Raw genomic sequence first — 26255 nt, 5'->3', positions numbered from 1 at the left:
AGCCAATCCCCAAAAACCAAAGGTCAAATGTTTTCCTCTGATATGTGGAAGCTAACCCACAATAGGGGGGAGGGGAAGAATAAAAGTCCAGTAAAAGGGGAATGACGGGAAGGGAGGGGAGACAGGAAAAGGAAAGACGGTGGATGATTCGACATAATTTTCTGTGTACTTATATGAATACACCACAGTGAATCTCATCATCATGTACAGCCACAAGGATGAGGTTCTAATTATAATAAGACATTCCATGCTTGTGTAATCATATCAAAATGGATTCTACTGTCATGGGTAACTAAATAGGGATCAATAAAAATGTAAAGTGTGAAAAATAAGTTGCAGTTGCAGAGCAGCACCAGGTGGAGCTCTGTCACGTTTCCTCCCTGTCGATCTCTATGCTCCATTTTTATGGACAAGTGGGAGATGACATCTCCAAGCTGCTTCCTGCTGGAAGAGGGTGAAGTTTGGGGAAGTGACCCAAAGTCCTTGTTCTTTGTCAGGTGGGACGTGGACAGTTAAGAGCGTTCAGCATCAGAGCAGCCCAGGGGCCCACAGTGGCAGATGGCAGGTGAGTGGACAAGGCATACATAGGGCAGGGATCACACTAAGACAACAATAACAAGACGCCATGCTGTTCTTGTTACTGGAGCCTGTGGTATTATTTGAGACCCAGTATTGTGATGCCCACAGCATCACTCTCCTTGCTCAGGATGACTGGGGCTGTTCTGGGTCATTTATTCTTCCAAATGAATTTTAGAACTGTTTTTCTCTAGTTCTGTGAAGAGTGTCCTTGGTATTTTGATGGGGATTTATTGACTCTGTATAGTGCTTTTGGTAGCATGGCCATTTTGACAATATGAATTCTGCCTATCCAAGGCAATGGGAGGTCTTTGCTTTTCTAAGGTCTTCTTCAATTTCTTTCTTCAGGGTTCTAGAGTTTCTGTTATCTTTTACCTCCTTGTTAGATCTATTCCCAAGTTTTTTTTTTTTTTTTTTTTTTGCGGTCACTGTGAATGGGATAGGTTTCCTGATTTCCTTCTCAGCAGATTCATTGTTGGCATTCAGGAAAGTGATCGATCTACCCAGAGGGAACCATGAAGATATAGAAAACTTAAACAGGCCAAAATCCAGCAATGAGATTGAAGCAGTGATAAAAAGTCTTCAAACAAAGAAAAGCCCAGGACCACACAAATGCTTGGCTGAATTCTAACAGACCTTTAAAGAAGAACTAATGCCAACCCTCTTCAAATTATTCCATGGAATAAAAAGGGAGAGAACACAGTCAAATTCATCCTATGAAGCCAGTACTACCTTGTTACCAAATCCAAAGATATATTAAGAAAGAAAATGACAGACCCATATCCCTGATGAATGTAGATGCAAAGATTCTTAATGAAATATTGGCAAACTGTATTAAAAAAGATAGTACACCATGATCAAGTGGGTTTCATCTGAGGGATGCAAGGTTGGTTCAACATTTGCAAATCAATAAATGAAATTCACTACATAAATATTCCATCACCCATTTATATTGAAAGTATAACTAGAATAGAAGGAACTTACTTCAACATTTTAAAGACTATATATGACAAACCCAAGATCAATGTCATACTGAAGGAAGAAAAACTGAAAACATTCCCTCTGAAATCAGGAACAAGACAAGGATGTCCAGTCACCACTCCTATTTAACATAGTTCTTGAAACTCTTGCTGGAGCAATCAGATAAGAGAAGGAAGTTAAAGGGACATGAATAGGAAAAGAAGTCAAATTATCTCTGTTTGCTGATTATATGATTCTATGTTTAGAAGACTCTGCCAGAAGACTTCTAGAGCTGATAAACAAATTCAGCAAAGTAGCAGGGTACAAGACAAACATACATAAATCATTCACTCCTATACTGCAGTAAGGTGCTTCTTTGAGAATGTGGAAATTAAGGAATTAGTGTCACCCAAGAGGGTGCCAGATATCCATCATTGTGCCTGGATTACCCATTCTTTTTTTGAAAAAAGAGAAACCTCTTGTCACATACTTTTTTGCCTCGGTGGGTCTCTTTCTGGAATACGATACCATTTTTCCTCTCTGGCCACAGTGCCTGGACTAGGGGGTGGTTTCTGACCCAAGACAGAACATTCTTAAGCCTGCCAGTAGCTCCTATCCTGAAGGACTAGAAAACATCAATTGGGTCAGTAGGCTTCTCTTTTTTATACTTTAGTTAAAAAGCCAAGCAAATAATTAGCTTATTTGCCTTGGGGACTGAAAGATAAAGGATACTCTCAGGTACAGTTGGGGCCAAGGGAGATAAGTCATGAGAAGGCAGCAGCTATGGTCAGCAGGGCTGGCAGGTTGTGACAGCAGACAAGCACGGGTAGTGACAGGCTCCCAGGGGGCATGAAGAGCACATGCTCTGGGGCACTGTGGTTCCTGATGACTTCCAGGTCCTAGTTCTGGCTCCCATTCAGTTTAAAGGGGCTAGCTCTTAATATAGTGTCCTGATGAGATTTTTCAGCATCACTATACAAGCATCCTAAATCTAAGCTCAACTGGGTTTCTGTTTCTGAAAATCAAGGGCCAAACTAAAAATTACTGTTTTTGTGATTCAAAACACTATGCAATGTGACTTGGGGTTCATCATTCAGAGGTGGTGTCATGGGAGAAGACACATCTCCAAAGACAGGTCCCAGGAGTTCTCAGAGAAGACTTGACTCAGCACAAGAGGGGTGTTGGAAAAGAATTTCAGCATGTGCCAGTTGATGGCATAGACAGAGCTTTATTTAGGAAAGTAGATACATATTCAGGGAGAATGGGGCTAAAGCAAGGAATATACTTTGAAAGGAGATGCGGGCCATCTCCAGAGGGAGAGACGGCAACCTGTTGGTGTAGGGTGTTAGTATTTATAGAGGGCTGGTGCCAGGGCAGAGTTGTGTAATTTTCCTCCAGTTTTTCCTACATTTGAACACTGCTCTCATTTTACAAGAGCATGGTTCAAGGGCACGGGTCAAGGGCATGCCACTCAGGAGATGCAATTGATTTTGAGAGCTCTGTGCATCTTAGTGGCTCATGGGCATTTCCTGTGAGACTCAGTATATCTCCCCCTTTTTCCAAAATCCCTATCTCAGTAGGGATGGGATATAATTATATTTTAGTAAGAAAACATATACCACATATTTAATCTTATCTGGAGAAAGGGCATTATATATAGAAGGTGACTGGTCAGTCTGGATAGTAGATGAGGCAGGTTGTAATGGGAATGCACACGGTCCATAGAGGACAGGGGCTGAACCCAGAACTAGAACTGACATAGACATACTGGTTCCTGTGAGCAATGGACACCCTGTGAATCTTCACCACTATGAGAACCTCTCTCTCAATACTGCCTACTTGTCTTTGTTTTGATTATCTTTGTGGTTGGAGATGTCCATTTATCAGTCTTTCAATAACTAATCTAGTTTGTTCCTTGGGAGGAGGTGCTTTAGATGGAGATGATTAAGAGTTCCTGCCTACAAAAAAATATCCACCCTGGTAAATTGATGAATTGCTTTTTAGGCTTGTAGTGTATGATTGGCACAGGTCAGTCTTCCTAAGCCCACTGAGCTGAGGCCAGGTCCTGGGCCCTGGTTTACTCACTAAGGTAAGAGTACTCTGTCAGGACTCCAGGAGGCAGCCATCCATCTTGATTTGCTGCCATTCCAACCAAATCATTGCTTCCTCCTCTGTACAGGATGATTATTAGTGTTACCGCTTGTCAGTGAATGCACTCTATAGCCTCCAGCTTGTATCAAATCGTGTTTTTGTTTGATTTCCAAACTATGACAGCAAAACATTCAATCAATTTCATGAGGACATCAGTCATACCGGTTATGAGCTGTCACTCAGATAACTGCATGTCTTGGAACATTCTGCAATTTCAGTGACACCGGAATTGTTACAGAAGGGACCTTAAGAAGTCATTTTTGCTCTTTTTTTCTCTAGATACCCTGAGTCATCATAGAAAGATATTTTCCTATTCTGCTTTTCAAGATTCCCAGGATCTCTATCCATTTAATTACCTTCTTGACAAAATGTTCTTTCACACAATCAAATGTATTTTCAATCTAACTGAAAATTATTCCTTCTTTCTTGAGTCTCTTGAATACTGAATTACAATTTATTGGCACTTCTGTATAACATCAGATAATATAAGTAAGCTCTCTTGCACCTATGTTTCTTTAGCAATAATTAGCTCACCTGCAATTGGCTAACAGGGAAATGACGTTATATAATTTCCATTCTCATTTGTTCATATAGGATTTTTTCCCCCTAATGAGCTAAAGTTTTGCAACACCAGATAAAAGCAGCTGAGTGCAGGAAGCTGGGGAGAAGCACAGACCTGAGCACCTTGTGCCCCTCCCCACATTCCCTTCTATGGTCCGGGGTAGCCACATGTTTGCTCTTAGAAATGCTGATTACAGAGGCTGGGGCGGTGGCTCAGTGGTAGAGCGCTTGCCTAGCATGTATAAGGCACTGGATTTTATTCTCAGCATCACATAAGAGTAAATAAAATAAAGATCCATCGACAACTTTAAAAAATATATATAAATGCTGATTATGCCATTCTTCCCAGCTTTGTGTGGCTGTTCATATCTCCATAATTTAGCATCCTCAACCTTCCTTATATCCTCTTCTATCATGATAGCCTCATTTTGGAAAAAAATATTTGATGTTTTATATGGTATTTCCTTATGTATCAGGAACCTATCATGCCTACTATGTCATTATTGTTACTGAATGGTCATTGATAGAATTCTAGTAAGAGAAAGCATGGATTTTGAGAGTTCTTCCTCCAATCTTAATTTTTTTACAATCTCTGCTCTTTTTGTTTTTATTTTTCCATATTTTTTATTGGTGCATTATAGTTGTACAAAATGGTGGTATTTATTGTTACATATTTGTATACATTATAGCAGAAGCACCTGCACTTACAATGAGTTTTAAATTTTTCCTATTCATAGTCTTCTTGTTTTTTTTTTTTTTCTGGACAAATAAGTCTGTTACATTTCCTAATAGGAATTATCCATTCTTTTACAGATGTCTCTTGTTCCAGGCCACCGATTTCTGTAATATTTGTAGTGAACATGATTTTTGTATACCCAGCATTTCTTCCTTTGAAGAAGGATGCCTCTTTCATTCCTTACTAACCCTGCTCAGTGTCTGCAGTGGTGTGGATGGGCTAGGCGCTCACCAGAGGAGCGGCACACGACCTAGGCCAGTCAATCAGAACGCTCCGAGCACCCAGAGGCAGGGAGGATGTTCAGAGAGGGCCCACAACAGAAGCCAGGTAGATGGTTCCTCCCTGCAGGGACTTTGGCCAATGTTGTTGGGAAAGATCATTTCTTAGAACTATTCTACAGACCACGTACACTGGAGCTTCCAGGGGTACCTTGCTACTTAATGGGGAGAGGCCATCAGACAGCTTAGTTAAGCAGAACTAAGATATGGAGAGAGAAAAGGAGAGGAGAAGGAGAGAGAACGTATTCAAAGCCAGATTTACTCCTTAGACTTCTCAGTTACATGAGGCAATAAATTACTTTTTATGCTTATAGGCAAACATCCTGGCCTATGCAAACTGGATGCAAATTAATTGAAATTTTTAATAAATGTAATTTAAACATCAAACTAAATACTCTAATACACAAACTGGGTTTATATCTAAAATAAATTGGTAGTGAATCACTTAATGAAGCAAAAATCTACTTGTAACATCTTAATCATCACTTTAGCTGCTTTCCTCTGAATCATCTCTCTTCTTGTGGAGAGCAGGAGTTACCTAGGAAACGCAATGCAGTGTGGGCCTGGGATTGTTGGGCACAGAAGGGAGAAGTTTTGGCTTGCACATTTCTTACTTTTGAGATATTATCTTTTTTTTTTTTTTTAACTTTATAGCAATAAACTTTTATCTCCTGGTCTCTGATGACATCTATGCCTACCCTTAATCAGGCTTTCTCTAGTTTTTATTTGTGCAGGTTATGGTACTTAAGCATAAATACTTGGTTACATCTAATTTTACTAAACCTCATCTAAGTTCACTCTTTGAATTCTTTTGCATTTTCTGAAGCATCTATAAACCCATCCAGTTGGAACCATAAGGAACCTGAAGACGTACCTTCACTGCTGTTCTCCAAATGATAAAAAGCAATATCTGAAACCCATATGGACACTGAATCATACCAGAGATGCTGTATGCCCACAGGAACCTTAAGGCAAACTAGAAAAAGTAGGAGTTCCTTCCTCCGGGCAGGTGTGACTAGGAGCAGGTGCATATGGGACGGTGAACAAGAGCAGGCCCATCTGCTCCCACAACCTGGGCCTCCTCCTGTATCATGTCACAAAGAGTCTTAATTTTCTTGGATTACGCCTGTAGCACCTAACCAGGGTCTAGGTTGAGCCTCTCACTGGGCATATTATGTATGATGATAAAGGCCAAAGATTCAGGAAAACTGAGTAATAGCTTAGGGAAAATTTAAACTTAGCAAAAAACATAAATGTTAGGTAAACTTGAACTTGTGGAGATAGCATATGGGGCTTAAAAGTTTTGGGTTTGGACAGAAGTGGATTTTAATTCTAATTTCACTGAACTCCATTTTTTGAAAATTCTGTAAAATAATGAAAATACCATTATTTCATAGAATCTAAGACTACATCTACCTTAAAACCTATTACAGAGGTTTTTTAATGTGAAAAAATTACCAAATGGGATGACTAAGCGTATTCTCATATCACAGGTGTTAGAATCTATGACATATGATAATACATGTTCAGGTTTGGAATATTTCCATAGACTTTACTGGTTGAGCATCCCAAGTCTGAAGATTCAAAATCCACCATGTGGCTCTCAAACAATTTCAGATTTCAGAGCATTTTTGATTTTTGAATTTTTGGATTTGGAATGTGCAACTAGTACCCACCTTAAAGGTCATGTCTTCCCTGTGAGGATTAAATGAGATAATGTAGGCCAAGTTCTCAGCCTGCCATGGAGTAAGGGCTCCATAAACGGTGGAGGCTGCTATTGTCCTTGCTGTCCTTGTTATTTGAAGCTGGCAACAATAGGAACAAAAGGGTATACTTAGCTCAGGTCATCTAGCAAAATGAAATGGAGATTATCTTTTTTCTAGGAAAAGATACCAGAAGCAGTAAACCTCAAGCAAAAACTGAATGCAGAACAGGCAGAGAACTGAAAAAGAGGGAAATAGTCCTTTTTATCCTGCTGATAAATCTGAGAAACGATTTCCTGAATCCCAAATGTACGCTGGAAACATTTAAAAGAGTATTGTTCAAATCGTGGGTTGGAGTCCTTCTTTGAATTAGGAAGTAAAGAAAATTGCCAGAACATTTTGCGAGTGTTTTCAAGTGTTTGTTTTTTATCTCACCTTTCACTAACAGCTCTTCTAGTACACTGCCTAGGATTTTTGAAAGGATTACCCAGCAGCTCACTAGTGAAAGCCTCCTGGGCGGCCTTCTGCGGTGGTCATTTTCATTTAGGAGGGCCTGGGGGGAGGAAGAGGTGCCAGGGGTGTCAGTCAAACTCTTTCACCCACCTCCAAAGCACCTGGCCCTGGCCTGCTTTAGGAGTGGGCCTCACACCAACGAGCAGCCTGTTCATTGTCCTTTGATGCCGAAGACAATGCAGTGGTGGGACACTGGGAAGGCGAGTGCCAGGATCCTGGTCAGTCAGAAAATGCCAGCCCGATGCCACTGCCTTTACCGCAGGTGGCTTCTTGGCCCATGGTTGGCCTCACTGCATTTTGGAACACGCAGCAATGGAGGCAGAGTGTGTATGAACGCGCTCACAGCATGGATGGTGTGATGAAGAGCGGCCGGATGCCCTTCTAAATGGGACAGGTAAAGACAAGGACAATGGCTCTCCTATACAAACAGAGACCCGTTATTTTTCAGGGAGAATCTAAATTGGTTATTTCTTCCATTTCTATTTCAACTTGTTTCCATCTCAGGATTGATGGCAACAGTTTACCTACCTAGTTGGGTTGGCTTCTAAAAAGGAAAGGCGTAATATGGACTGACCTTGTAAAAGTGGGATATTATGTGGTCACTACTGAATAGGAAGCCTTTAGGGGTTTTTGAGAATGAAACTCAAGAGGCAATTCTAGGTCACAATATCAGAAAAAGCAAGTTGCCGTGGAGACAGTGGCCTCTGAATCTCTAAACACATGGGTTGGCCAATCCATAGAGCACAGCACAGATTTGGTTCCCTCTCCGTGCGCCAATTACAAATGCACTGCCTGGCATTCCAAGCCCGCCTCGGGGCCCAGAGGCAGGATGTGGCCCAGCTGGGAGCGGTGCTGAGTCACCATCCCATGTCATGGTACATCTGTGCTGTGATCCTGCCTCCTGGATTCACTCAGGCACTCCTTGGGGATGGCAGACTCCACTTGACTTATTTTTTTTTTCCCTAGGAAAACTGCAATCACATCATAAATTTCCTAAAAAACATTTTTCTTAAGTTTGTCTTGGAAATTTTAAATATGTGTACCCATTTCACCCATACTCCCTTAATCTTGACCTGATGTCTGAGATACTATGATGGTGGCTACTCCTTGTGGTCAAGAACTGCAACCCACCAGGGTCTTCTTGGATCAAGAACCCAATTTGAAAGGTGGTGGCCAGGAGGTGGGGCTTAGTTTGCAATTTGCATAAGATGAAGAGGGAGTGCCATTGGTTTTACTAACACCACTGGACCAGCCAGTTCTCTGTTAGCAATGGAAGCTTGAGTCTCAAAACTGGTGTGAGCTCTACTGGTTATTTTCTGAGCATAACTTGCATAGATGTAGACCTGCCTAACCTTGAGAATATGGCAAACTGGATCCATCAACACAAATTTCTACACCAAAATTATGGAGAACTTGGGGTCACAGAATGTTGACAGATGGGCTTGGATCCACTGAAATCTGCTTCCCTTTTCCTCTCTGCTTCCTCTCCATTCCGGACAGCCCATGCCAGCTAGAACACCCCTACCCTGTTTTCCAGGACTGGGCTGCCCCTCCCCAGGGCCTCTGCTTTCCTGCCTGAAGCAGAGGGTGCAATAGCTTAGTATCATTTTCCTTATAGGTTTGGGTCACTGACCTCTTTGAGAGCTGGATAAGCTCTAGATATTATCTCCAGAAAAAACACACATATCTTGAAGCCCCAGTTTTTTACATGCAGTTTTAGGGAGTTGGGGAATCAGGGCAAGAAACAGGTTTGCAAATTTTTGTGTGTGTGTGTGCCAGGAATCTTCTAATAGTCTGAAGAAGATATTCTCTTTCTCTGAATAATGATTTTAGGTGAATAAAATACCTAGGCTTATAGGAGAGACCAAGTATAATGAAATAATTTACAAAATTTTGAAACTTTCTGATATAGAAATACCTATGTACTTTCATCTAAATGGATTAAATAACAAGATCTAATGGTAAGTCTAGTAACCACTGCAATTTTGAAGTACCGATGAGCAGAAAAGATGTTTTACAAAGACTGCTACATTGTGAAATGAAATTACTGTGATTTCCACTGATGGCAGGTGCTGCCAATTCTGCTGGGGTCTGCTGTCTACATCCATCACTGCAGGGAGTGCTAAATTTCAGCTTCAGGTTCGTGAAAATCCAGGGGCATGTGTCACCATCCACAATTCTGAACTTTAGGTCAACAACCCCTGAGATGCAAAGATTCTCTGTGACTTGGGGCCTGGCAGCCGCACTGTTCTGCCTTTATCACAGAGGGAAACACCAGGCTCTGTTCCCAGACTTAGATCAGCTGAGGCTATCATCATTTCCTACATTCTGCAGGGCAAGTCGAGGGGACACTTACAGTAGCTTCTGTCCTGCCCCTGTGGAGAGGGGAAGATGGGGTGGGGTGGGAACTGGGGGGTCACTCCTGCTTTCCTGAGCAGAGGTGAAGGCAGAGAGATCTCCTCTGTGAAGCTGCCTCAAGTCTGTCGAGTCCTGTAGCTTAGGGTACGGGAAACCTCTTCCTCTCACTTTGAACAGGATTTGAAGCCCTCAGGCATCAAGTTTGCCACTTGCCTTCATAACGCCTTTCCAGACGTGCTCTCCTAAGTAGGGGATCGCTGCTCGGCTGCTTGTGTCCCAGGCAGACACGGGAGGTTATTTTTGCTTCTCTTCCTCCCACGGCTTTATGAGTGGGGCTGAAAAATGCACACCTGGGCCCCAAATGCTAAGCCTGAGGTTTGGCAGGTGTAAAGGTGTGTCACAGCGCTTGGAAATACGAAAGAGCATCACTATCATCATACAGCAATGACAAGTTGAGCCACTGTCAGAACAGCAGGGAAAGGCGGGACTTTCTCATTGGTGTGCTAGAACTCAGCCTGCATGAGGATGAGGAGTTCAAGTTCAGATAAAAGGAAGTGCGTTCCTGATGGGAGGTGGAGGGACAGCAAACTCCCCAGGAAGAGCCCTGAAAGCAGCTTCCTTGGCAGGGCCTCTCCTAGAACTAGATGTCGTGGCTACTCGGAGGCACACCATGGTCTGTCACCATCTGTCAAAGAGGCTCGCACAATGTCATCTGCTTACCAATTTTACTTCTTGCTTCATTTATACTTTCTCCCAAGGCCTTTGCTTCAGAAAACCTAGAGGGGGAAAAAGAGAAGAATTTACTTTTTTATGTTCATCCTACATTATGTTTGAAAAAGAATAGATTTCTGAGACATCTGTAGACTATTATAAAACTTTATTAAAAGACATAAAGGAAAATCTAAAGAAAGTGAAATATATCAGGCTTAAAAATAGAGATAAAGTTTGTATTATTATAGATACCATGAATTTTTAGTCTTTCCAGCCTAGAATTTTCATTCTCATATTCTTTAATTTATGGTTTTGATTTTCTTTTGTTTTATGCTGTAAGGGTACCAGAATAAAGCATGCAGTAAGGTTTCTGTGCTGTGATCTATCAATCATGGTACCAAGGTCTTAGAGCCAAAAAAATACATACTTAAATAGTTTTTTTCCTGATTATAAAGTAATAAATCATAGATCAGCAAACTATAACTGTTCATGAGACAAATCTAGCCTGCTGCCTGGCTCTGTAAATAAGGTTTTCTTGGAGCACAGCCACACCCACTCATTTCTATACCGTCCACGGCTGCTTTTGTGCCACCACAGCTGAGCTGAGTAGCTGGGACAGGGACCGCATGGCCTACAAAATTCAAAATAGTTACTCACTGGCCCTTTTCAGATAAAAGTTTTCTCACTCCTGCCATGTATGATTATTGAACCAGAGTTTGAAAATATAATTGAAGAAAAAATTCAAATAGTTCCCTACACAGAGATAAGCACATTTTCACAGACATACACATCTAGGTTTTTTTTTTCCTAGCAAGTTTCTATAAAGTGAGCTCATACTATACATAGGATTTTGTGTCCTGATTTATTTTGTTTCACTTAGCATTTTAAGTCCTTCCCTATGGCTTTAGAAACTCTGATTTTTGATGAATGCATACTAGTTCACGAGATGGTCGTGCTGGTGTTGAATCAACGAGGCCTCTATATTTTCTAGCATCAATTCGTGAGCTACCTATAACAAACCCAGCGGTGCGCTCAGGAGGGACCTGGCCTCTAGGAGAAGCAGGTAGTTCAGTTCTCTACAGAGTGGACCTGATGAAATGTTGGTTGCCTTCCCTTCCTCTCCTTTCTGCCATGAAGGAGGTAAGGAGGTAACTGAAAATCTATGAAACAACATCCACGCTATGAGTGACAGTAAATCACTGTGCTATCTTGGGAAACCACAGTGATGCCACTGGAGTCGGACTAGAAAGGGCCTTTCCCTGAGTGGGGCCAGGAAGTAGGAGAGCGTTGTGCACAAGGTGGGATTAACTGGGGTTTTGTGGCTGCATAGGAGTTTTCAGAAAACTTTTTATTCTGAAAATTTCCAAATATACCCAAATAGAAGAGTAGGACGAGCCCTCACATACCTTGTGCAATTTTATTTCGATCATCTCTATCTCCCCATCCTCTTCCCACCCTCCCAGATCTTTCTGGATCCCACTGAATCCCAGCCCTCCTCATCACTGTCTCATCCATAAACACGGAGCTGTGTAGGACCGTGTCAGAGGCGGTGGGAGAGGCATCCCAGCAGGGAACGTAGGAGCAAAAGCCCCCTGCTCTGTGCGGAGTGGGGGAGCAGTGCAAATCATGTCATTGCCATCTTTCTGAATCTATCTGCTTCAGCTGGGCTGCAGGAAGGAAGTGTCCGGGGAAGGGGACTGCATTTTCTCTTAGAGCTGGGTTTCTAGGAACCCCTCCTGGCTGCCTTACTGAGGCTGTTCAGTTCAGGCTCAGAGGAGGTTATGGAGGTCTCCTCCATAACTGTCCCCTTCCAGAGGGAAGTGCAGTGAGTCAGAGCTGCTCGGTCCAACACACCGGCAGCAGGAAGTGCTGCTGCTTGCTGCTCTGGGCTCTGTGGGCTCCCAGGGGTCTCTGCTACTGGGAAAGGGTAATTTGACATTTGGTCCACGTCACAGAGTTGAGGACTGGCTTCCTACTGTGAGTTCTGCAAAGGGAGAGACTGTGATTGATCACAGCCAGGTCCATCCCCAGTACCTAGGATTTAGTGGGATCTGATCATTGCACAATGCTGGAGGAGCCAGTGCGAGTCTATAAAAGGGAGGACACTCGGAGCAGAAAGGGCCATCTCCACTGTGTAGTGACCCAGGGAAGCCCTGTGGGCCTGGGGTGGAGGGGCTTTTCCACTGGAGAGCTGGGGTCTGAGGGTGGCACTGTCTTCTTGGGACCATTCTCCCTTCACTTTGCCAGTTGTCACCACTCCAGGCCACCCCCATCCACATGATCCTGGTCAAGACAAACTCTGAGGGGCCCAATCAGAGGGAGAGGAGGGAGAGATGAGGAGGAAGGCGGGAGGCTGAGAAAGCAGAGGGAACCCAGCATCGGGGCCACACTCTGTCCAGCCTGCCCGCGCCTCCCCACCTCCCCAGCCAGCCCAGGTCTCCAGTCATTCCCCGCTCCCCACCACTGCTCCCTGGTGAAGTCCTGCCCACCTGGCCATTTCCAGGGGGAGCTTCCCAACTCCTGACCTTTTAAAAGAGGCCCATCCCCAAGGATGAGCTGGTTCAGAGGGTAATCTGTGTCAGAGAAGTGAGTGGCTGACTCTCCCGGGGCACGGGACCCTAAGCGGAGCTCCCTGATGAGGTGTGGCCTGTATCCGGAAGGGCTTCTTGAGAAGGGGCGGGAGAAGGCTCCATGCCTCAGCCAGGACCCTGAGGAGCCTCACCTCAGGCTGCTAGCTGCATGGTGACTCTGGGGCGGGGACAGCGTAACTGAGTGTGGTACAGTACAGAGCCGGCAGGATACTGCATTCGCTGGCACAGAAAGGGGCTGGGCAGGGGCGGGTCTGGGAAGGGAGATCTGGTAATGCAGTGCCCTGGCCGTTCTTCACAGGGCTGGCTCCCTGTGACATCCCCACAGTGCTTCTGTCCTGTGCCTGGAGACATCCTGTGACACTAGGGAAGCACTGTCACTGGCTTCCCTGGTGTTGGTCCTCCTGTCCTCTCCTTCTCTCTCTAACTCTTTTCTAGTCTTTCTTTTTTGGCAGACTTTTCCGCCTGTTCTTGAACATGGTAATCCTCAGGATTTTGTCGAAGCCCTCTTCTTGCTTTTCTGGCTCTCTGCAGGCACCCCATCCACGCCAGTGTCTTTGCTCTCCGTTGTTACTTCCTGATTTTCCACCTCAGCCCTACCTTAGTTCCTGAGCCATGCAGACCCTGTCTGTTGGGTGCCCTGCAGACGACTAAATTCATTGTATCCCAGAAGAACTGGTCTCCTCCTCTGCCCACTTCCCTGTTCCTCCTCAAACACAGCTCATGCTGGTGACCTGCATGCCTTCCTTTGCCCTGTCTCCCATGAGCCCCTTTGCTGAGTCTTGGAGTCTGAGACATTCTGCATCCTCAACACCTTCCCAGAGCACTCCACTTTGCTTCCTCTTGCTTCATTTGCTTTAAAGCAGAGAGTGGTCATCTGGCTTCAACCACAGCTCAATCCTCCCGCTGGATTCACCTCTCCTGCCTGCATACTAGTCCCCACACCTGAGCCTCTGATCCTCAAGTGCAAATGCCTGGTCCTGTTCCTTCCTGCGTCAGACTCCTCGAGACATTCCCAGGGACCTCAGGACATAGTCCACATTCCTTAACGGGGTGAAGTAGACTCTTCGTCTCTGAGCTCTGGCTCCTGCTGCCCTCTCCAGCTCCTCTCTCATCACCCTGCCCCCCTCTACCTTTCCAAGTGGTCTGGAATCACTTTCAGTTCCACCAAGTGTCACATTCTCTCTCTCACCTTGGGGTCTTTCACCTGGCCGATCTCCACCTAACTCCTGCAAGGTCTCTTTCTCTGGATAGTTCTCCAAGATTGTACACGTCTGCAATGGGTGCTGCCCCTGGTAGTGTGCCACAAGGAATTAACCTGTTCACTTGATTTGTTTCACTTTTAATATCGTAAACTCTCTGAGGACAGTGACCATGGCTGTTTAATTCACTCTTATTTTCCTGAAGCTTAGAACAGGGGCTCACACTCGGTAAGCGTTCCATAAATATGCGTCAATTAAAAGCAGCCAGGCTTGTGAGGAAGCATGTGCACACAGGCAGAGCCCCAGATCAGGAGTCAGCAGGCTTGGATCACGTGCCTCCTGCATGTCTTAGCAGGAAGGGCTCAGATTCATCATTTCTAACATTAGGAGGAGATGTCTCAGGGCTGGGTTGATGCAGCAAGTACCCAGGTGTGTGTGTGAATTATGAGTATCCTGGGCAAGGAGAAACCCTGGGGAGAGGGGCTGAACTGTGATGGGGGGCTGTTAGCTGCAAAGAGTAACCACAGACAACAGTGGGTGAATGTCAGTCTCTAAGCAAACCAAAGGATTGGAGGAGCTCCCTGCAAGTTAATGTCAAGAACTCAACATGGCTGCCAAGCTTCTAATCTTCAGAGAGAAGGAGAAAACAGGGGGATGGAGGTAGAATCTCATGTAACTTCTTGGACCAGTTCCTGGGAGAATCCTGATCTGCCCTTGGTGTGTGGCAGGCAAAGTGATGAATAACTGGGTAAGCAGCTGTGAACCCAGCTCCGGGTTCTTCCTAGGGCAGTTAGAACCACCCTCTATTCACTGGGCACATGGGCAGTAGTTGCTGGCATTCATAAACCACTGGGTCCCCAAGAACCTCAGCAGCCTTATTCCCTAGCATCTCAGTTGAAAGGGTATCTTTATTTATTTATTTTTATTTTTTATTTTTTATTATTAGTTGTTCAAAACATTACAAAGCTCTTGACATATCATATTTCATACATTTGATTCAAGCAGATTATGAACTCCCATTTTTACCCTGTATACATATTGCAGATTCATATCGGTTACATATCCACTTTTTTACATACTGCCATAATAGTGTCTGTTAAAGGCAGCAGAATACTAAAGGGTATCTTTGATCAGTGGGCCAACTATGCTGTTGGAGGACAAGGGGCTTTGGTGACATCTATTCTAGTCTTGTTTTTGAGATCAGTTAACCTTGTATGCTACTTTTTCATGGAGTGAGTGAAACACTCTTCGTATCAGAGTAAGGCAGGGGACTGGGCCTGTATTTTGCCATGTCCTGTCTCTGTGAACCTGTACGCGGCCCCTTAGCTGCCTCTGTTTTATGTGATGAAGTTCCACCCTTTGCTCCTCATGCACTTTTTAAAGACACCAACATTCCTTTTCTTTGTTAAGATGGCCGTCCTGTCGCCTGCTCCTCCTGGACTCTCGAGCAGCTTGCTGCCGGTTCTGCTACTTCTGGGAAGGATCAGTTTTCCCAAGCAGGTTTTTCAGCTGCTAAGATTCCTCAAAGCCAATTTCAAATTGTCATTGTCAAACAAACCCGAGTTTTTGGAGTACCATTTTTGTATCCAGCATGGTTTTTTTAAAAAAAATGTGGGGAGGCTGAGGAGATTCTAATCTAATCTCTGCTCTCAGAGTTTATGATTCTAGTTCAGCAGACAAGGTGTAAATACAAAAAACAAGTGGGAAAAACAATAAAGGTTAAAATTGAAGCCTAATAGGAGCCACCTACCTCCTATTTGCCACAGTGTGATTTCCAGATGGTGCCCAAGATTCCCCTCCACCCTCAGCCCAGTGTTCCTGTTGGCTTTCGATTGGTGTTCTATTTTATGTTGGGAGGATCCAACTGAGTGAAGGGGCGCTTTTCTTGGCTTAGTTCACATTATCAACGCCTTTATTTCCAATTGCAGCTAATCTCCCCGTTCATTACCTCTTTTGCTATTTATTGAGACTCGGTGTCTGGGGGTTCAGTTTGTATGAAGGATTTGCCACAAAAGAAACTTCACTGTGTGTTGCCTGGGCACTGATATTTGCCAAGCAAGGGGTCACCAGCCTCTCTCCATTTCATTCTACACCACGAGGATGAGTCATGCCTGGAAAAAGTAGTGACTGTGAATTGCAATTGTCCTCTACTGAAAAGTCTCTCGGAAGAATTGGCTCTCATGCTCTTGTTCATTGAAGGGCGAACATCCCACCAACGCGCCAGCATCTTATTTCTGTGTCACAGACAGGCAGCACAACTGCCCCCAGATTAGGGGCCAGAGTTCCGTGCAGCAAAATATTCAGGTAAAAAGGGAAGAAAAAGCCTTCTTTTAAGTGTCATGGAATGCACAAGCCATTCATTTTCCCCTCGTGCAATTTGAAATCAGGTCTTGTACTCTAAGGGAGTGGGGAGAATCAGGCGGCATTGTGGGTCACCAATAATCCAATCCCTACCTGGGGCATTAGAACCTGCTTGCTATGGCCTAGAGAGACTTCTGAATCGGGGGGTGATTAATCCCAGGCCATCTTCTGTGCATTTTGCCAACCGAGACATCAGAACACAGAAATCCATCAGACCACAGTCACCCCTGTGAGAAGGGGAGATGGAGGCTGAGCTGGGGCCCTGCTTGCTGAGGGCTTTAGAAAAGTGAGACAGAGTAGAGACAGGGAAGTGACTGAGTGCCCTCCCTAGCCAAGCCCCTCTGGCCTGTGTCTATTTCTAGGACTGGCCAACAGATGTCCACACAGGAGCACTGTGGAAGGGTCAGGGCTATTGGAAAAGCCTTCCTCCAGGCCACCCCGACCACCTGGGGGCTTTATTTTGGTGTCTGCTGTTGGATCGCTGGCTGTGCAGTTTTTATTATGAAGACATTTTCTCTTGGTTCCCTGCCTTAAGCAGCTATGAGTATATAATATCTAATGATTGAATAATCTCCATGAGGGCAAACATAAGCACCAAGCCTGAGTAAAGAGTAGGATCTGGATTGCACTTTCCTACCCCTGGCTATGAAATAGTCCCTTAATGATTGGGATCATAGTAACATTAAATAGATGTAAAATTTTTTTAAAATGTGGGCTGGTCTCCTGACTTTTCATTTGATTTAAAAAGCCTGATTTGCTGCTGGGAAAACCTCTTTGCAGAGTAAAGCTTGGTGAGTCTAATTAATTCCCTTGCAGGGCAGCCAGGGGCATGATGGGATCACTAGTGTCGCAGCTCTCCTGAGTGACCTCCATATGCTTAAGCCCCAAACATGTTTGTTGCCTGGGTTGTCAGAACTCTACCACTAGAGTTCGGTTGGCTCTGTATTGATCAGAAGCCTTGATGAGACCATGACATGCTCATCCTGCCCCACCCTCCTACTCCCCACTGGAAATAGACCCAGACTCAGGTGTAAGCCAGATCCAGGAACAGGCCTGTTGTAGTGTAAGAAAGACAAAGCATGTGTTCTTCTTATGTCAGTGATTCTTAAACTTGAACACACAAGAGTTAAATAGTAGTTTTTCTTCCCCCCAAAGTCTTGCATATTTATTATTGAAACAACCAAAACCAGTACTCCAGCACCCTCATAGCTTAAAAAAAAAAAAAAAAAAAAAAAAGATGAGATTTCCAGTTAAACATGCCCAACTGTCCCAACAGTGGTGACATTTTCAGATTGACCTGGTAAGATGATCGTGACTGTGATACAGAGTAACTGCATGCGCCATTTCATGTGTAATTCCTTACAGATGCAGCTTGGTTCTCCTCCAGGGTCCCCTCTTGGGATTGTACCTGATTTTATGACCAGTTTTCATATGAATCCATTGGGTATTGGGCTAACTTTGCTTTTATTTCTTCGCCAGGAATCGTTTGATCCTGAAGTTCCCATGAGAAGACGTGGCAAGGGACCAAATGAAATGCATGCACCTCAAAAGGTGAAGAGTTGGTAGATTTTTTTAGAGTTGGTAGATTTTTTTAATCTGTAGAGTTTGAGGGATACTATGTCTGAGGTTCTGGATTTCAAGGTCTCCAAACACAGTCTAAGCCAGTGGTTTTCAGATCTGGCTGTTACTGGAACCCACTTTTTAAAAGGGATGCTCAGACCCCAAGTAATTACATCTGAAGAGCTGGGAGTCCAGCCCAGGTTTTGGAAGGTCTTGAGAGCTCTGCGGGTCATTTTAATGTGAAGCCAGGATAATGAGCCATGGTGTGAGCCAAGCATCCGCACGGGCATGGACACAACTGAGGGCTCTTAGAGGTCACGGCTGGACGAGGCAGTTGTCATGAGGTTGACATGTTCATCTTCAGACAGACAAGGGAGGGGTCCGGCTCTGCGCTGTCTAGCTGGCCCCATCACAGAGACATGGCTTACAGGTGGGATAGCACCGCGGGGTTTGTGAGGGCCTTGTGGGCATGCTCAGGGCTGTGCCTGTGCCCTTCTCCGCTCTTGGGAGAACGCCCTCAGCTTTCACAAGATTTGTTCTCTCTCCCTCCCCGATTCCCTGGTTTTGTTAATTTATTCTTCCCTTCCTTTCAAGTCCACTGCTGGGCTCCGGCGCTGTGGTGAAGGACACGGCAGCGTGCGTTTCTGCGTGCTGGGTGTATATTTGTGATTGACAGGGGTTGTGTTCCCACCCGGGGTGTGCTGCCAAGCTCGATTCCGCTAGTGTGTGACCATCTAGTCCACGTCCCACGTGCTGCGTGCTAATCCACGGGTTTCCCAGGATCTCACCCATCTACAGCCTCAGTGAGGGACACTCAGAGTGTGTCCACTCTTCTCGGCCACCAGCAATGTTGCTGTAAGCACCCTCACGTGTGTCCCCTTGGGAGCCAGCAGAGCATGTCTTGGGAGCTGTTGGGTCACAGGGTTACAGACTTTTTGACTGAGACAGCTAGACTGCTTTCCAGAATGACCGTACCCCTGTCACTACCACTGGAGTCCTGAAGCGATCGATCTTTGCCCCTGCTCAAGTGTGACGGTCATCGGAACTGTGTTGGCTGGGCCCTGGGACCCAGGGCTGTCTGCCTTTGCTTTTCCTCCTCCCTGCCTACCTTCTGCCCACTCCCTGTGGCAGCTGCCTGGGCTCTTCATCTCCATCCTCAGGCCTGTCACTCTACCAACTTCTTTGTCACAGAGGAAACAGAGGTCATCTACTTCCCTCCCTCCACTGCTAAGTGTACCAGTGTTGGCCTGGTCTTGACTGGTTTTCTCTTCCTGCTTCCTCTGAGGGCTAAGCCCCTGAGCTTAAGATTCCCTGTCTTCCAGAAGCCTTGCTGCCTTGACACCTCTCCTTGTGTCTCAACCTCTCTTTGTCACTGGCTTGCTTCAGTGGCCTAATCTTGGCCACTTCCTCCCCATTCTGAAACCAGCTGCACTTCTCCTTAAGCCCCTCCACCCCTTTTCAAAAAAGTGTCTTTCATCCAGTACAAAACTTTTGAATGCGTTTTCTTTTTCGGTGCTAAGGATGGAACCCAAGGCTTCAGGTGTGTGGGACAAGTGCTCTGCCGCTGAGCTGCACCCCGGCCCAGGAATGCACGGGTCCCTCAATTTCTTCTCATCCTGATCCTTCAACCCAGCCCTCCTCCTGGTGGTCTTCTAGATGCCAAGGCACATCCCACCCACTCCTGCCTTCCTTCTTCCTACCATCTGACTCCACCGACAACGCTCCTTCTCAGAGCTGTCTCTCCTCTTGGCTCCCAGGACACAACTTTCTCCTGGTTCTCTCCTCTCTCTGCTTCTTCTTAGGCCTCCTTCCCGCCACCCTTCCTTCAAAGCTTTCCCCTCTCCTGGGTACTCACACTGCCACAAGTTCTCCCCTACTTCTCAGACTTCCTTGAATTGTCATCGAGAAGCAGATGCCTCCCAAACCTGGATCTCTTTTTAAATTCAATCTGGTTGAAAATGTACCGTGTGCTGAGATCCAGAGCTGCATGTGATCTATAAAAGTTCTCGGCCTGGAGCTCTGTCTTCTGAGCAGTCTAGATGTGTCTATCTCACAGACAAGCTTCAGCAAATTATGTATCTATAAAGTTTTTCTACTGGGGTCCAGAATCTTAGCTCCAACTGTGGTCTAGAGAATGTACCAAGGGCCCTGAGTCATGAGATGTGCATCTACGTTCTTTGACTAATAAGTACAGGACAGCCATCGGCAACACCTGGGGTTCTAAGCATAGATTTTTTCCCCCTGCCTTTGGAACAGGCATCGATAAAGTCTAAATTAATAAGTATTAATGTATGGCATGAGAATTGTATACAGAGTGAATGCTGTTGGCACCTGCCCCCGTCCTAAGAGTTGCTCACCTGACAGTACTGGCTTGACGAGGCTCACACATGCAAAAAACAATCCACCAGGTTGGACATGATTCAATGCCCATCTCCATGAAAACTGTGCCTTTCTTACAGAAGTTACCTTGGGCAGATTAGGAAGGACACAGCAGCAAATTTTGCAGGCTGGCCTGGCCCGCCTCCCGGGGCCAGCTGCTCTCCGAGACAGCCTTACCTTTGTTTCAGAATCTGTTTGTTGTCATCGATGGTAACGCTGTCAGCGTGGTCCCTCTTGAAGATTTCAAAAGCCTCCTGGCGTCCTAATGACATTTCCTCTCTCATCCCTGTTAGGAGACACAGGCAAATGGCCTCAGTCACAGCATCAGGATCCGATTAATTTCATTGTCACTTTAGTCAGACCGCAAAGCCAGCCCTGGCTCCAAGAGGCCCATGGCAGAGAGGCTCTGACCAGACAGGTGGCCCCAGGCTATTCCAGCTGGCTGCTGACCCACTGAGGAGGCCCTTCCAGCCACAGGACACCCACTGCACCCTGCAGGGCTGTGCCTGCATGTCCATGTGACTTATGGGGGATGGGGTTTGGAATGTCTGATCAGAGGAAATGAAAACCAGAGCACCAAGCCCTGGACCGCAGGATATCTGCAAATGCACTTTCTGCCATCTCTCAGGGCCACATGGCTCCTGGGTTCCTGTCATGCCCCACTCTGGCTTTCTGTTAAATTTCACCCTGAAATTGCAGGCATTTAGTGATAGGAATTATAATACAGACTGGGAGATACAGAATCTAGAAATTTCTGACTTAGTTTCCACATAATGATCCATGCTTGCTTTCTGTGGCTGGTGAGGGATCTAGGACCTCCCCGGAGTCAACTTCTCTGTCACAAGACCATGGCAGGAGTCCCTAGCTGATGTCTCAGCATTTCAATGTCCGGCCTGCCATTGCCACGGCAGGCCAAGCCCACTGTGAGGCCCTGCCCAGGGCTCAAAACACAGAGCCTTGAGTCAGAAACCAGGTGGCACCCCGCACCAGGACCTTTTCCTCCCAGTCTCCCAAGGCAAGGGTCAGTGCAGGTGCGAGTCTGAGACGCCCCTCAGTGACAGATACCTTCACAACTGGGTTTTGAATGAATCTACATTATTATTATTATTATTATATTTTGGTACCATGAATTGAACACAGGGGTGCTCAACCCCTGAGCCACATCCCCAGCCCCTTTTTAAAATGTTCTACTTAGAGACAGGGTCTCACTAAGTTGCTTAGGGCCTTGCTAAGTTGCTGAGGCTGGCTTTGAGATTGTGATCCTCCTGCCTCAGCCTCAATCCCACTGGGATTACGGGTGTGCACCATTGTGTCCAACTCAGAGACTTTTAAAAATGCTTCAGCCCTTGGTTCCTATGCCTGGAAGTCCTTTTCCCCTGTTTCCACCTGCAGCTCTGCTTATCTTCAAAGCCCTGGCTGAGTCTGCCACCTCTACAAAGCTGTCCCCAAACCCAGGCAAAACAAATCCTCCCTGCACTCTGTCCTATTCAGGCACCTGTAGCAGGTACAGTCGGGTGGACATCATCCTTCATGACAATCCTTTCTGGGGAAATGCAAGTTTCTCAGAGGTAGAGATCATATTTTTATGTGAATCTCTGGTGTCTCGTTGGATGGCTGGCACTGAAAAGGTGCCCAACATATGTCTACTAGATGATCTGGTAGGAGCGAAGTGGGTAGGATATGAGCCTTGCTGTAATTGCCACAGGAACACCGTCCAGGGCCATGAGGCTGTGAGGCCTAGGTTTCCAGAGACTCGCTCATCTGGGGCACATACAGCATCTCTTGCCTGGAAAAACCCGGCTAAGTCCCATCTCCCAGGCTCAGCGAGGAACTGGACCAGCTCATCTGACACCAATTTAATCATTACTGTGGTAAAAATAGCACTAGGAAGAATGTCTGAATGGTGAGGTACACAACAACACCCCACCCTTTTCCAATCAGAAGCAAATGGGCATGGCTCATTTCTGTCTCCACATCTGTCCTGCACACTCCAGAATCCGGTGGAGCTGGGAATTGGTTGGTGTGAGACTCTGAGGATGGGCTCTGAGCACGAGAGATGTCAACACCGGGCACTTTTCACCAGCAGAGCCCGTGGGAGTCGAGGGGTTCATTCCCCACTTCTCCCCTGGCCCTGGCCCATGTCCAGTGGTAACAATGGGTGCCTTTACTGCACGATAGAATCAGATGGTGTGCTTGTGTCTGGGAGAGTCAGGGAAGACGAAAGCTCCACGGGCACCATAGTGGAGGTTTTGGATCCCCAAAAGTGCCCCTAGGGATCCCCAAATTGCCTCCCACAGAGGGGTGAAGAGAAGGCTTCTACCAACCAGGTAGTGGCAGTGGTGGGGCGAGGCATGGAGGATGGATCATAAAGTGGCCATGAAGGAGAAGGACTCGTGGACTTTTCTGTGCTCGGCTTTTTTGTGGAGCTGACAGTGTGAATGGGCAGCTGGGTGGGGAAAGAGCCCACTCAGGTTTTCTAGCGCTCAGGGTACCATAATGGCAGTCAGTCCTGGGAGAACCTGAATAGTCCCCGGTCTGCCCTGAGTGGACGGTGGGAGCAGAAGGCATATGAAGTGTGCAGAGGAGGTAAGCTCAGGAAGTTCGTTTGCAATTTTTAAAAAATGATCTTAAAAGTTCTAAGAAATCTGGAGCCAGCAGCATAACATCTTATATATGAATCATCAATCACCAAAGATTCAAAATTTAGTAAAGTTCACATGTGGGAAAGTTGCATTGGGAATTACTTAGGGACCCTGCTGATGACCAGGAAGATGGCATTAGCTTTCCTCCCGCCATAGAGAAGTATTCTACAAGTAGGGTTTCCTGACTGCGGTGATCACAGGTGAACTGTGATGGTGGTATGATGGCCTTAATCCTGGCTAACTGGCTCCCTAGGTGCCTGCCCGGGGAGGCCATGGGGAGAGGCTGATCTTGTCCTAGTCGGAGAGGAAAGAGGCAAAGCAAGGCCGAGATGCCTACAGAGCCTTCAGGGAAGGCTACCGTAAGGGGCATGAGACTGGGGTCCACAGACAGAGGCCCATGGGAAGGACCCCACAAGGAGCTGAAGTGTGCGGGCTGAGTCTCCGTCTCAGCCTTCTCCTGTCCGTCCCCTTCTGCTCATTTAGAATCCATATTTGACTTTTTTTTTTTTTTCCATTGTACTAATACATCAGAATCTCAGTCCAATTTGGGGTCACTCACAACATTAATGAACGACTGTTTCCCACAACTTTTCATTTATTAAAGTGATGTCTCAACTTATTTTTCCTCTGAGGATTTAGAAAGCAGGCTCTTTCTCCTGTGACAAGCTCTCGTCCTGAAGCACACATTGTATGTGTTAGGAGCAAGAGTGTTTGAAAGCCCACCTTGCTAATGAGACAATCATCTATTTATTTATTCCTTCAAGATGTGTTTATTTATCTTAGGTGCTGTGCTAGGCATGTGACAGAGATGCAAAACCCAAGAAGGCAATTAAAGCTTTGATCTTTGTGTTTAAAGAGTTCAAAGTCTAGTCAGAGAGAAAGGAAAGTGAACAAATAATTACACTGCTGCGAGCTGCAGGGAGTTGTGTCCAGCACCAGGAGATAGGGAGGAAGAGGGGCAGGAAAGTCACTCTGTCGGGGACAGTGGGGGGAGACTGCTGGAGGAGGGGGCATGTGACTTCATGTGAAGGGATTCTGAAGTTGGTGCACCATTTGCCAGGTGGGGATGAAGAACCAGTGGAGCGGGCAGAGAAGTGTGAATTAAAAGGGCAACCTGACCAATACAGGTGGTTCTGCCCCTCCATGGGAATGACATTTGCATGGTTATAGAAAAGGAGGGGAGGTAAAGGTTGCCCAGCTTTTAGAGGCAATTAGTTCTGGTCGTCAATAGATTTTTCCAGGGAAAGTAGGTCTGATGGAAAGGGCAAGGTGGGTGGCATCCAAAATGGCCTGCTAGTGGATTCACCCGTGAGCTCAGACTCTAATTAGTGCCTATTTTGCCCAAAGCTTTATATTTTTTTCACAGTATTACAGAAAACCAGAACCCTGAATTCTGTTGACTATTTACATAGTGTATTTGATATGTTAATAAGTTCTGTTAATTATTTATAGAATTTGTCAGCTCCAAGGGGCAAGGATTCTCGTCAGTTTTGTTTGTAGCAGTATTTCTAGCACTTGACCAGTCTTGGGTACCATGAAGGAACTCAACTGTCTTCTGTTGATCCCAGGGCCTTGCACATGGTAGACAAGTGCTCTGTTACTGAGCTACATCCCAAGCCTTTTCGTAAATGAGTTATTTTGAGACAGAATCTTGAAAGTTGCCTAGGCTGGACTCAAACTAGTGATCCTCCTGCCTCAGCATCCCAAGAAGCTGACATTACAAGTCTGTGCCACCATGCTTGGCACAATTAGATGTCTTTTGAATGAATGAGCGGGCAAATGTCTTCCCTTTTGTTAGACTGTGTTGCTACTGGGGAAGTGAAACAGGTCGGCACTGCCCTCCACCACCATGCTCCTGGGGGCGTTCATCCCCTCTGTGATGTGTCTTAGAAAATTCAACAGCATCTTCTCCCTATTACAGGTTATTGCGCTCAACAGCCCACTATTAGAGATGAATTCCAACTCCAAGAAGCTTTTATAAAAATGCAACAAGCTTTGAAGGAATCACTATTTTAGGGTGAGCAAAGAAAAATTCTACAATTTGTTGACAACTAGCTAACAGGGCCTACAAAGACAGACCTGCTACTTTCTTCCCAAATTGGTCTGTCAGAGTCAGCTCCTCATCAAGGGGTAGGGTCTCCGAGTGCTGACCTGCTGTGCTCATTTCTAGCTCTTGTTTGTGTTTAGTGAATTTCAGCCACAGGTCCCAGCACTGAATCCCAGAAAGTACGGATGATGACGAGGGCCTGCTGGCTTGCCGAGCTGCAGGGCCACGTAAACCTACAGGAGACGCCCCAAACACAATACTGCATTTCCAGGTTGTGGGCTGGTGGAAAAATATTTATAAGACTCAAAGGCATAAACTCTTCTGGATTTTGATACTGATTAAAGAGCACTTTGGTAGAAATCGCAGTCAACAGTTCTTAAAAACTAGCTTTGGAGTTGGATTTCTGAAAATATCAGGCATCCAAATTCACATGTGTTGGCCTCTTATTTTTTAATTTTCTCTCTCTCTCTCTCTCTCTCTCTCTCTCTCTGTATAATAATATATATATTTTATTTATTTATTTTTTAATTTGGTACCGGGGTTGAATTCAGGGGCACTCTACCACTGAGCCACATCCCCAGCCCTATTTTGTATTTTATTTAGAGACAGGTCTCACTGAGTTGCTTAGGGCCTTGCTTTTGCTGAGGCTGGTATTGAACTCTTGATCCTCCTGCCTCAGCCTCCCGAGCTGCTGGGATTACAGGCCTGTGCCACCCTGCTGGCCTTAATGCTCTATTTTTTTGTCATCCTAAAATCCACTTCCTTATTTTGTTAAAGAATATAATTCAGCACTTTGGAAGCCCTCCCCACCCCTAGCACAGGGTCCCATGGAAACCGAACGGCGAGGACAAACAGGGACAGGGGAGTTTGAGCTACAGCCCGGGCCTGCTGTCTGACTGCCTCTAGCCTGGAGCACGTGGGCCACAGCT

At 45.7% G+C, this 26255-nt stretch overlaps 1 protein-coding gene and 1 pseudogene across 1 annotated transcript in view; both read right to left on the bottom strand.

Moving 5' to 3' along the window:
• The window catches only part of Kif6 (kinesin family member 6), a 387415-nt gene that overhangs the window by 74756 nt on the left and 286404 nt on the right, over window positions 1–26255 (bottom strand). Inside the window, exons 14-15 of the mRNA XM_077109561.1 lie at window positions 20815–20923; window positions 10557–10612 (exon numbers count right to left, since the gene is read on the bottom strand). Coding sequence (XP_076965676.1) covers window positions 10557–10612; window positions 20815–20923 — 165 coding nt within the window. The remainder of the gene's footprint in view (window positions 1–10556; window positions 10613–20814; window positions 20924–26255) is intronic.
• On the bottom strand, window positions 18058–18237 carry LOC143641806 (large ribosomal subunit protein eL39-like; annotated as a pseudogene).

This window comes from Callospermophilus lateralis, chromosome 6, assembly GCF_048772815.1.
Source record: "Callospermophilus lateralis isolate mCalLat2 chromosome 6, mCalLat2.hap1, whole genome shotgun sequence".
Taxonomy (NCBI): Eukaryota; Metazoa; Chordata; class Mammalia; order Rodentia; family Sciuridae; genus Callospermophilus; species Callospermophilus lateralis.
The sequence above is the reverse complement of the archived record's forward strand: the minus strand, read 5'-3'. Positions and strand labels throughout refer to the sequence as shown.